The following is a 13,188-nucleotide window of genomic DNA, read 5'->3' as shown; positions in this document are numbered from 1 at the left end:
GAAGGGGGTATGAATGGGCATGAAGTGACCAAAGAGAGGTGGAGAGTTAGTATGGCTGAAGCATTCCTCAACTGGTGAATTGTTCCCTGCGGACGATAGTCAGCTGGCACATTGGATCATCCCCTGGGCTGCTCTAACCTGTGATTGGAGCAGGGAAGAGAATTAGAGATAAAAGCAGGGAGATAAAGGCAGAGATAAAAGCAGGATGGCAACAGTAAACCTGTCTCAAAATCCCTTTTCCTCCCTCCATTGCTTTTTAGAAAGGGCTAACGTACTGTACTCAACTTGTTCGTACCACTAAGTTGCAACAAGTACTGGTATTCTCAGGGTCATGATGTACCTCCGCATCCTTTCAGCTGACTACTGCATCTTCTCCTTTCATGTTCAACAGCAGCCAGCACAAAGGATCTTGCGGCATATTGGTACATCAAAGACAGTGATTTCAGATACTCAACAGGAAACCATAATTTCGGCAGCAAATTATCAGTCTAAAGCAGAGGTGGACAAACTATGGCCCCTGGGCCACATCTGGCCTAAGGAACCATCCTGCCCGGCCCTTGAGCTCCCAGCCAGGGAGGCTAACCTCCCGGCCCCTCCCCTGATATTCCCCCTCCCACGCAGCCTCAGCGCGCCGTGCCACCAGTGCAGGAGGGGCTGCACTGTGGGGGCAAGGGACAGCAGGAAGGGAGGCTCACCTGCAACCTCAGGGGAGCAGGCGGGCAGTGCGGATGGCAGAAGTGTGGTGAACGCGGGTGGAGGACTCAGGAGGAGCACCAGGCAGCCGTGCAGATGGCCGGAGAGAAGCGGAGCTTTAAAGGGGAAACCGCAACTTCTCTCTGGCTGCGTAGCTGCCCTTGCTCCTCCCGAGTCCTCTGCCCATGTTCGCAGGGCTGTATTCTGAAAGGGGCTTTAGAGGGGGGTTTGGATAGTGGTTGGGGGTTTAGATAGGGGTTGGGGCAGTCAGGGAGCGTGGGAGGTTGGATAGGGGGTGGGGTCCCGGTGGAGTGGTTAGGGGCAGGGGGTCCCAGGTGCGGGTGGTCGGGGACAAGGAGTTGGGGGGGTTGGATGGGTTGGGGTTCTTGGGGGGACAGTCAGGGGGTGGGAAGTGGGAGGTGGAGGATAGGGTTAGGGGAGGCATAGCCTTCCCTATCTGGCCCTCCATACAGTTTTGGAACCCCGATGTGGCCCTCAGGGCCAAAAAGTTTGCCCACCCCGGTATAAAGGGTCAATGTGTCCCTCCAATTTTATTATTTAAAAGAGAACAGAAACAGAAGAGAGGGAAGGAAATGAAGGGAAGAAGAGAATTTACTCAGGGATATATATATACTTGCTAGGAAATGGTTACTCTTCACTCTCAGTTTTTCAGAGTATAAATATATAAAATTTGTAGTGGAAATTACTGTCCCTCAGCCTAAAACTTTCAGCATTATATATTAATATATTATAATGAATGATGATGATAATCTTAACTTCTACAGAGCTTTCCATCTGAGGATCTCAAGGAACTTCAAACATACCTAAGAAAGGTTGTCTTGTTTTTTACCTCAGTACCCATTCCTTCATTATGGCGTCATGATAGTAATGCCATGGTCAAAGTTCCATTTTAAAAAAGATGATAAATGTTTCCCCACACAACCCCCTCTAAAAATATGAAAAAAAAAATCTGCTTTACAGACAATTTCTCTTGTGTAATTTATGCCCAGAGGTGAACTTTTCTTTTAAAGTTTGATGTTAAGCAGACATCTATTTCTGAGGCAAGAATTAAAAAAAAAAGATATTTTTTTCACTTTGATTTTGATCCTTTTTAATGTCTAATCATAATTCAGTACCATCCTATTTTAAGAAATTCCATGTCTTTTTTTCATTAATTCTCAGTGAGTATGAGCATACACTTTTTTGTTTTTGTTTTTCCCCAAGTTTGAATGCCAACTTACAAGTTATTAGAGGTGGCCTTCAGGAACATTATAATCTCCTTGAAAGGACTTCAGTTCCAAAGGTAAAATTTACTACATAGATCCCTTTCTCCCTTGATTTTAAACAGAAACAAATAACTTAATAGCATTTATGGAGGTGGGAGAAAAAAAGAAACCTGAAATTAATTTCTCTTCATTTCACTCCCTTTGGATGGAGGGAATAGAGAGGAAGTTTTTCCAACTTAAGTCATTTATTATGTATTTACATAGATGCTCAGATATTATTACAGTGACGGGCATTGTACAGAAAAAGACAGAATGGAATACATTGGTTTTGGAATTTGAACAGAAAATTTTCTGAGTTTTGGCAATTATGTTTTTTTTAAACTATGAAATCCTATTTTTTTTTTAAATGGACAGCACAGTTAACCTTAGCTTTAAAGAGTTTTTGTGTGGCTATAAGCTTCTTAGGTCTGACAGTTAAAATGTTCATTGCAAGAGTGTATGCCAGTAGCTATTCCATAATGGAGCCAACTCAGAAACTGCCACTTAAAACCTTTTCCTTTAGTTTCTCTCTTTTCCCACTAGAATCCATGCCTTTGAAAATGAACCATTTGATAACAATGGATTTTATTTTAAGAAGTAACAACTTTTGAAAATATCTTCATGGTGTGATCATCAAACAGAATTTGCCAAAGGCCCCAGGGTTTGGTACAGATTAAAGAAAAACACCTGTATGTTATCCAATCTGGATCATGTTCAGGAAGTTTGGAAATATATCCTGTGGGATGCTGGCTTGTATCTTCAGGCGGAACAGCATGGTCATTCAGCTGAACACCCTCCAATCTTAACAAATGAATAGTCACCTAGAAATATATATAGAAAACATATATACGAAACTGCAATTTCATCAAACCATATCACATTGAAAATAGAGACTGGCTTCTGCTCAAGTCACAGTCTCAATTCTACAAGAAAATATTAGCTGCACAATTTTGTCAAATACTGTCTAGGCATATAGCAATTTATCACAAAATATATTAAATATAGTCCTTCAAATTCCTTATAACCTGACAATGAATTTAACATAATTCCTGTAAAAAAAACCAACCACCACACCTTATCTCAGTGAAATTTTAAAACTCCAGGGCTCTATGGGCAGTTGTCAAACATTTGCAATAAATTCACTGAGAAATACATTATCTGTACTGACACGGAAAACATTAGTATACTTACTTTAAATGGAAACTTCTTAGACATTAGCTTCATGAAACTAATTTTTTTTAGTTGCTCTGCAAACACATTAGTTATTGTTTACAATCTCTAATATTTGGCACATCATTCCTTAAGATGAATGTATACCAGCACTATAGATAAAGCCAAGGATGGAGGACACAAAAAATGAATATTACAGCTGTAGCATTTACCAACCTCTGCATTAATGAATCTTATTTCTGCTAATGTTCTGAGTAAATCTCTTTCAAGAGAGAATGATTTAATGGGTAAGGATGATTCCATTTGTAGGCTTCCACCTCGATTATCATCCATCACAATTGTACTAGCTTTCTTCTTTTGAGCTAAGAAAAAGGAAGCTTTACTTATTATTGTTATGTAAATCAGAAAGACTTTTTACTTTACTCCTAAATAAGAAAAATGCTGAGTTACATTAAAATCTATAAAAGGGATAGAATGAATCAGATTTAAAATTGCTGCCTCCAAAATCCTTATTCATTACAGTTTACTGCAACTGAAAATACCTCTCTGCAGGCAGTGCCGGGAGACAAGTATGTAAATCAGTTAGATGGATGGTAGTGTGAGTGGGACATCATGCAGTGATCAGGAAATGGCAGCTTTAAAGAGTCTTCTCTTGTCAAACCAAGCACCTTTCTCACATTTCTGGGTTGCTGGCATGAAGCTGTGACTACAGAAAACACAGGGGGACAGAAGCAGCTCCTTTGTGCTCCACTTCTTGCTTCCTGAATCTATCATTCTTCCACAATTGAGTTGTATAGGTTAGACATCTTTGAGTGCTGACACATTACAGTTTATTACTTTTTCAAATTGGTTAACATTAGGGTTGCTAATTTTCTAACTGCAGAAAACCTAACACCCTTGCTCCGTCCCTTCCAAAGGCCTCTCCCATTCTCTGAGGCCTTACCCCAACTCATTCCATCCATCACTCGCTGTCCCCACCCTCACTCACTAGCTCATTTTCACCAGGCTGGGGAAGGGGGTTGGGGTGAGGCCAGAAATGAGGGGTTCAGGGTACAGGATGGGGCTCTGGACTGGGGGCTGAGGTGCGGGAGGGGGTGAGGGCTCCGGCTGGGGGTAGGGGCTCTGGGCTGGGGCTGAGGGATTAGGAGTGCGAGGGGGGCTGAGGGCTCTGGCTAGGGGTGTGGGTCAGAAGTAGGGCTGGGGATGAGGGGTTTGAGGTGCAGGAGGGAGGTGAGGGCTCCAACTACGGATGTGGGTCTGAGGTGGGTCTGAAGATGAGGGGCTTGGGGTGCAGGAGGGGTCTCCAGGCTGGGGCTGAGGGGTATGGAGTGTGCGAGAGTGCTCAGGGCTGGGGCAGGGGGTTGGGGTGTGGGAGGGGCTGAGGGGGTGCAGACTCTGGGTGGCGCTTACCTCAGGTGACTCCTGGGAAGCGACCAGCATATCCTTCTGGCTCCTAGGGGGAGGGGCAGCCAGGGGTTCTGCGCGCTGCCCCCACAGCAAACACTGACTGCTGTTCCTGGCCAATGGGAGCTGCAGAGCTGGCACTCGGGGAGGGGGCAGTGCACGGAGCCCCCGTGGCTGCCCCTCCCCTAGGAGCCAGAGAGACTTCCCGGGAGCCGCATGGAGCCGGATAGGGAGCCTGCCAGCCCCTTGCCAACCGGACTTTTAACAGCCCACTCAGCTGGCAACCCTAGTTAACTTGCACTTTTATGTTTTGTAAGCATTACAGTTGAGATTTTGCTCAGTTTGGGCAGGTGTGAACTTTTCAAGATTTGCTCCAATCAGAGTGTGTATGTTTGGATTTCACAGATATGAGCCCGGCTCACATTTTCCAGTTCACTTCTTTCATTGTCTTACAGGGATCAGAACACTGGGCATTTTGTCCTGACAGAGGAAGAGAAAATCTCAAATGGTGTTAAAATCAAGAAGGGGAATGATGGTCTGTCAACCTCACAGTAATTAAGAGAAAACAGATTCTCTTTTCCCTTGGATTAAGCATTAATCCAACATCCTGGAACATGGCAATTCTGTCCCCTGTTGTGCCCTAACTCTTGGTGTAAAATTGTGAATGTCGTGATGAAGTAGCTAGGGTGGTACTGTAGGGCTGTTTAGGCAGGTCTATTTAGGCACAGGGATTAAGTAAATCTGTTTGTGTGCAGAACAATTCATTGTGGTGACTGAAACAATTTACTACGGTTGAGGTGGACTTTTCATCACTGGCAATTTTAAAATCAAGATTAGATGTTTTTCTAAAAATCTATGCTCTAGTTCAAACAGAAATTAACTCAGAGAAGATCTATGTCCTGTATTATGCAGGAGGACAGACTAGATAATCAAAATGCCCTTCTGGCTTTATAATCTATGTAGCATTCAGTGTCTCATAAGTGTCAACAGGTGGACCAGTGACAGGCAGGGAGGCCATCACTTCCTCCCAGGACCAATTTAAAACAGTTTTATCCTTTTAAGTGTGAGTTGATTTTTGACCAATTTCTAGATAAACAGAGACTATCCTCTCTGGTGATTACCCTCAGCAATAAAATAGTCTTATTTCAGACCCTGTACTTTTTTCTTGAGATTTTCTTTACTAAAAATTCCAGCCCAGCATGTTATATTCCTGCATTAAAATAACAGAACACTACAACAAAAGAATTCCAGTTTACAAGATATGTAATATTGTTTGTGCACAAGACACAAATGATTTGTATTTATATGCATACAACAATTCTGATCCATCTACAAACCTCCCAAATGAACAATGATATAGCTTTAACTAAACATCCTATGAACTATTAAATGAATAATAATGCCACATAAATTTCATTTATATGCTGGAAAACATGCTTCATGGCTCGCTACTTGTCTAACAACTGATTAATTGTACCAAATATTACCCTTTTACATCACTGATAACTGTGTAACAAACATCAAATTCTCTGCGGGTAAAAACTGGCACAGTTCCATAGATTAAATGGCACTGTACCAATTAACACCCATAGAAAATTTGGCCAATTACTCCTGTGTTACTTCCTCTTTCTAACATTTACCTGTATAAATAACTTTAAGTAGACTCTGTATATCTACTGATGAAAACTGCTATACAAGACCTACATATTATGATTATGTATACCTAACCGTACATTTGTGGTTTTACCTACAGCTATCCCCCTGAAACACAAACAGATATTATTTAAGGAAAAGATAAACATGAATAAGAACAAAGTCTAGTCACCCTTTTCCAACTGCCATGATTTCATGTTGCAGCACAGTGAATAACACTGTAATGTTGCTCTTGGAAAAGCCTTGTTTGGAAGTATCGGTAGGTTTCTATATGTACGCGTGGTGTGAGGAAGAAAGTACACATATTTACACCCTGGAATCTTGTTTTAAGTTCAGTTACTGGAGAGAACAAATAATCTTATTGTAACACAAATTGTTTTGATTTTAACATAATGTAACATCAGAGATTTAACTAGTATAAGGAACAGCTGTGCAATTAGAAATGTGCTTGGTTCAGAATGTTCAAAATGCACTTTTATTATATACATAAAAACATGAGGCACATTACTGATGGCATTGATTTGTAAAAAGGACACGGTTGTTCAACTAATTTAAAAAGACGAAGTTTTTGAAAATTGCCATTAACACACTCACATAGCTCTAAATAAAATACATTCCTCAAATAGGACTGCTTTGTGCCAAGCTTCTCTATTTCTGCATTCCTGATGCCTCGTACAACTATTCATGCTCAAACAGCTTTTCAATTAAAAATCAAAGGCACTAGAAATGAAAACTTTTGGAGTATATAGTGTCCTCAATTCATGTATACAGTTGCCATTAATGGAGTTCTGCCTGATGTTTGAGAGCAATAGGCTATATAGTCCTTAAATATATAATTGTCCACATAATGGAAAAAATGGATTAAAATTCACTTTTAAAAGGACATCATTAATTTGAAAAGAAATGACTTGAAAGTAGTTTCTGACACCCTGTAAATCCTCCCTGACAAATCTATGAATTTTACTATCACATTTACCTAATTTTTTAAAAACGCTTCTCCCATGTTTTTGAGAGAAAGACACACATTAACAATAGGAGAAACTGACTACCACTAATACTGGATAAAAACCTACTGCTAATATCATCTAATGGAATTATTCCTTTAGCTTGACTGCTAGAGTTCTGCAATCTGAAGCTGAATGTTCCAAGGTTCAAAACCTGAAGACAATCCAGACATGGGGTGGTTATATACACAAACTGCTATCACAGTATGAAATAAATACACTGAAAAAAGAGAAGCTCCATTCGCTCTAATCTTTTTCAGTGATAGGAACCTCAGGAGTTATAATACTACATAAAACATTCTCAGATAGAATTCCAATTTTTAAATTGATGTGTTTTTAATTCTTTGCTAATGCAATGTTATGGCAGCCTAATACCTTGTAAATTAGCAAAATAATAGACTCTCTCAAAATTTTGCAGACTAATTTAAAGTTCTATTTTACTACTAATTTACCAAATCAGAAGTGTTGAATTGTTTAATAATCAATTATCCCTCTGGGGTTAAAACAAATTTAAAGTAATTTATTTACAATGTATGACACTGAGTTCTCATTTAAAAATACTTTTAAGATATCAATTAAGAAAAGTTACAATGTAAGTAATGTGTTGACTTACATTTTTTAGATTTTGGTACCTTCCTCATCTGAGTATCATCATACAAGAGACAGAATCTGCATGCTGCCCGGCACACATCCCATACTCCTTGTTTCCGTGCAACTTTTGCCAAATCTGCCCAAAGTCTTATTCTATCACACAAAAAGCACATGTAAAAACTATTTAATTAGCTAATTTATTTCCTAAATTCCAGATTCAGCCTGAAACTTCAGGTTAATTGAAAATATCCTTCATCATAATACAGACTTTAAAGTCTAGTAACAATTATTTTAATATTACTAAATTGAGGGTCAATTTTTATCACTAATAAAGATAACTTATAAATCATAAAGCATCGACCATCAACTGCAGAAGGAGGGTGCCAGTTACTGAAGACTCCTTATACATTGGAAATGAAGGAATAAAGCTGTTATTTCTAATTATATCAGCATATAGATAAACAAAACAAAGCTAAACAAAATTTAACGGCTTATGATATGGCCACACTGATCCCTTGCTTAAAAGTAAGTACATGCTTAAATGCTACATTGGATCTGTACCAGGGTGCTCAGCACCTTGCAGGATTGAGCCTCAAATAATTTCAGAGTCCTAATATCAAAACTTTCCCCTTTGGCATTAGTAATATACCACTTTTAAAATGAAAAAAAATATCTACACCTTCTTTATGGTAATTACCTCTCCTTGTCATTTCCATGCCCTAATCGTTTCAAATGTCCATTGGTTTTCTCCACACTCTTAGTATGATGCTGTGCTTTTGCACAGAGATAACTTATTTGACTCCTACTTTTACCTGAGGAAACTTAATGGAGACAAAGAAATGCAAGCAAATTTTGAAGTATTACAATGCACGTTTTTCATCACTACAATAACTTCATTCATAAGTAGGTCCTTATATATTTTAAAATATCTATATTATACTAATTAAAAAAATACTAACAATTTTGTTTGGAATTAGTATATAAAAATGTTCTATAATTTCCCAAATCAGCAAAAAATAGTTTGATTCACTGCAGCCTAATTAAAAAGAGAAATATATCTATAATTGGAGACCTCTACTGTATGGGGTATATGTGATTTGTGTGAGTATATGTGATTCATTCGTGTGATTTTGTGTGCTAATTGGAATTTAGAATAATATTTGAAATCTCATTGATAAAGCAATCTATGTCGAGTCAGTGAAAAGTATACATACTGGTTCACAACAAAATTTGTGAAATATTTGAAATTTTGCCTTTTATAGTGCTCAGAGCTTCCTTCAAAAGGCCCCAATTCAGCACTTGACAAACTGTGCTCCAGCATCCAGGGACCACCAGGGCTATGACTCCCTAGCTATGCTCCCTCTCCCTTGGACACGATCTCTACACTGTGGTGAAGGAGGGGAATCCTCAGAAGGCTGCTTAAACTGACGTTATAGGTGCTTTGTACTGCTAGAGTGGCACAAAGCAGCAGGAATAGTATGGACAATCTATCTCCTGATGGACGCTGTTTAACGACAGAGTGGGTAGCCTTTCACAGGATAAAATGTCCATGGTATAACGTACAAGCAATGAGCTCAAATCCTGGGGTCCGTGTTTTAGAAGGTAAACTGTGAATTTATATTTAGTTCTTTGCATAATAAAGAAACAAGAGAGCACTCAAAATTGAAAGGCAACAAATTTGAAAGTAATAAAGAACATATGTATTTCAATGCCACAGAATATTATTGAGTCAAACAGTAACTTGAAAGAGCATTCAATAGTTACCATGTATGACTAGGAACAGCTTCTGCTGTTACAAATTTAAAATAAAATTATACAAGACATCAATTTTTTGTTGAGAGCATAAGTTTATAGTGTCACACAGTTATGTGCATCGGAAATGGGACTACAGGGTTTCCTCCAAAAACATGATGACCCTACCGAAGGCAATGGGAATTTTGCCACTACAGCAATGATTTCACCCAAAGGCATATAGTCTTCTAAACAGAAAAGGAGTACTTGTGGCACCTTAGAGACTAACCAATTTATTTGAGCATGAGCTTTCGTGAGCTACAGCATCCGATGAAGTGAGCTGTAGCTCACGAAAGCTCATGCTCAAATAAATTGGTTAGTCTCTAAGGTGCCACAAGTACTCCTTTTCTTTTTGCGAATACAGACTAACATGGCTGTTACTCTGAAACCAGTCTTCTAAACATTATCATTGGCCCCAGTGGTCAAATATCTTTCAGGCTGGGTAAAGAATCAGTAACAGACAAATCTTTAACCTATTTTAATCACAGCAAACATACCTTACCTTTAGCTTCATTTTCACTGTCAAGGACTATTTGAAATGCATCAGGAGCCAGTGCAAGACCTGCATTGACCAAAAGAGACCGCTTCTTCCTCACACTGTCTTTCTGCTTCCCTTTTTTAGCCTACATAAAGAAAAGGACTAACTGTCATGGGTACATTCACAGTTGTATTAAAAATAAATACATTTTCATTAAATTGGTGTTTGTACATCTGTCAAGGCTGATTCCACACTCTGGCACTTCGAGTGCAGAAAGTGGGGGCCCGCAAGGATTCTAAAAATTAATACTGGCCACTCCATGCTTGTATTAAACTCCCAAGGTTACAGCTTCTTCTGACCTTGAATGGGTAGATGCTGCCACCACCCAAATGCAAAACCCTCCTTTTTGGAACCCAGGAAGGTGCCCTTGGGAATTCCCTCCTTTGGGGTACCCTCAAGCCCTTTCACTCCCTCCCGGGGAAGATCTGAGAAAGAAAACGAAGGAAATTAGCTGTTGCCCCAGCTAATTAAACAACATGTGCACAAATGTCTTAGGACACCAAAAATCCAATCCTGTTCTTAAAAAAGGTAAATTTTATTAAAAACAAAAGAGAAAGAAAATACATTTGGAACTTAGGTGTTTGCTAGATTTAAAAAACCCACTTTCAAAAATTATACATCAAGAATAACCTTCTTGAGGTCCACCTTAAAGGTTACAAGCAAAACAAAAAGCATTTGAGGTTAGCACAGAGGAGTCCACAAACCAATAAGAAATAAAAGAAATAACCCTAATCGCGTCTTCCTAGTCATTTCCTAATTTACTTACATATTTGGGGTTTCAGATAAGTAGGTTCAAGGTATGAATTGATGCTTTTTCATATCTGGTTTTAAAGCTGCTTACAGCATTGCTGTTCTGTGTCTCTGCTCTCCAGAGAGCAGACAGACAGACAAAGGGAAAGTTTTTTTTCCCAATTTTAAAAAGTTTTAGCCCTCCCACTGGCTCTTTGGGTCAGGTGCCCACTCCCTTTCTTTTACCTAGCCAGGGAGACTTTTTAACCTTTACAGGTAAAGCAAGCAGAGACACCAAGAGGGACTTTATAGCGAACTGGCTGGCTGGGTGTCCATAAAAGGGAGCTACTCCCACCTTTATTTATCACAACATCTCACCCATTAAATAAGCCACAACATTGGTCACAGGCTTACGTACCACAGGAATTGCATTACAGTCCAGAAACACTTATGTACTGTTCTACAATGTTATTATTGGATAGACTTACTCTGAAACCTTGGTTCTTGACATGAACATTTTGAGGCTAACTCAGAGCATATGCAGGTAACTACATTTTAATGTTGCTCACATTCATGGCTGAATTTTACTATTTAATTTTTAACGTATGAACTGTCACTATGATATATTCTCAAAAATAAAATGGTTCAGTTAAAGAAAATTACAAAACAGTTTGGTTATAACCAAATATAATTGAGAATTAATATGCAACATATCAACCAAAAAAGCATCAGTGGTCCATTTCACAGCACATTGTGGAGCAAATGCAAATTAGTTATTCCAAAAACAGGTCTGAGGATGCAACCTGAGGAAATCCCTTCATGCAAATGATGCAGGTTGGTGGTCTGCAGGAATCGGAGAGTCATGGCTTGCCAGGGGCGAGCAGACGTTTAGGATAGTATGGTCCTTCAGGAAACCTGTATAATTTCAGCCAGAAATCCTCGTGTTTTAACATTAAATTATTATTTTCAGCTTCTGTTCCACATGTGAGGAGTAACTGTGCACATCCGTACACTAATGAACCAGTAGCAACATACACAGGTGATCTTTGTAGTCTTTAAAGACTACATACATGTATCCATCCCACGCTGATTTGGACCTTCAGATCGAAAGGAAACTCTCAGCTTTCATCTACAAAACATGTTTCTAGGCTTCTTCCTTGTGAAGCTAGCCTTGAAATTGTAACCCTATATAAACTGGTTGCTAGAGTTGGAAGCTTGTCACTGACTTGTCCTAAAAATCAAATTCATAACTAACTGTAACTGCCCAGCACTAACCTCTAGGTTCTATGACAACCATGGCCAAGGATCTCTGAATTTCTGTGAAGACTCCAAATCCGTTTGTAGTTGCAGGAAGCAATGCCTCCAAGGTTGACAGTGCAAAGGCTGCTGCAAGTTTCCTCCCAGCCAACCTGCAGCTGAGCAAGCTAGTATGATCCGTTATCACTATCAGCGGCAGTTCAGTAAAATGAAAAGCAACACAGGCTAATGGATGAAGCAATATACTCCTGTCTTCTATCCACAACTTTGACATTGATTCTCACTTAAGTTCTCTGTGTCTTCATTTCTCCAGTTGTAAAACTGAGGTAATAATTACCTGGCCCAAAGGAGGTTGTGGTTGTTAGGCAGATGATCTTTGTAAAACAGAATATAAGTGCTAAAATTCACCAGAATCCACACAAAACCTCTACGGGCTAGGTTCTAAACGCACAGGCCTTCAGTTTATTTAGACAACTGACCCCTGAAACACAATTTTAAAAGTTGACAACTATGTAGAGAGCCAACCATAAGCTGCTGAGCTCCACTTTTGCAGCACAAAGATATAAATGGGGAAGAACCTTAATATTCTTAATATTTATATGCTTTTGTTGGTGCCTAAAACACCAGATTATTTGGGGACTATCACAGCTGAATTATCTGAGATGGTATCAGAGAAGTTGCTGGAGTCCTGAAACTATGCTATACCTAAAATCAAATCATACCTAAAATACAGCAGTCCACCAACGCTGACAATTGTATGCCAACACAGAGGGATCTGAAATGCAGCATTCCTTAATGTACTTTCCTATCTCCTTTATTGTACATGAGTGTTCTTACTGTAAATATGGGATGGAATATTATTGGTATGCCGATACACAAGTTTATTTTCCCCATAAACCCTGCTAGTTCAGTCTCTTCCTACATGGGTGTATGGATGATATTGCCATCTGAATGCATCAGAACTGCTGCCCTCTCCTTTGAATACTGTCAGTAAAGATTAACATTAACAGTTATTTATTAAATAATTTTGCAAGAAATTACTCAAAAGGCCAAAACTTAATTATCTTAGAAATCTTGGATCTGAATATACACA

General features: G+C 39.3%; 1 protein-coding gene across 8 annotated transcripts in view; it reads right to left on the bottom strand.

Annotated features, from left to right (window-relative positions):
- Nucleotides 1–13,188, bottom strand: part of CFAP46 (cilia and flagella associated protein 46) — a 141,270-nt gene that overhangs the window by 93,190 nt on the left and 34,892 nt on the right. For all 8 annotated transcript variants that reach the window (XR_014712519.1, XM_084635260.1, XM_084635258.1 and 5 more), the window contains exons 14-18: nucleotides 10,074–10,194; nucleotides 8,478–8,601; nucleotides 7,803–7,933; nucleotides 3,345–3,490; nucleotides 2,646–2,779 (exon numbers count right to left, since the gene is read on the bottom strand). Coding sequence is in view for 7 of the 8 variants with exons in the window: in XM_084635260.1 (XP_084491386.1) it covers nucleotides 2,646–2,779; nucleotides 3,345–3,490; nucleotides 7,803–7,933; nucleotides 8,478–8,601; nucleotides 10,074–10,194 (656 nt within the window). In the remaining variant the exon portion in view is untranslated. The remainder of the gene's footprint in view (nucleotides 1–2,645; nucleotides 2,780–3,344; nucleotides 3,491–7,802; nucleotides 7,934–8,477; nucleotides 8,602–10,073; nucleotides 10,195–13,188) is intronic.

Source organism: Lepidochelys olivacea (genome assembly GCF_965140295.1).
Source record: "Lepidochelys olivacea isolate rLepOli2 genome assembly, chromosome: 7".
NCBI classification, from domain to species: domain Eukaryota; kingdom Metazoa; phylum Chordata; order Testudines; family Cheloniidae; genus Lepidochelys; species Lepidochelys olivacea.
Note: the sequence above shows the minus strand (reverse complement) of the source record. Positions and strands in the feature narration are given on the sequence as shown.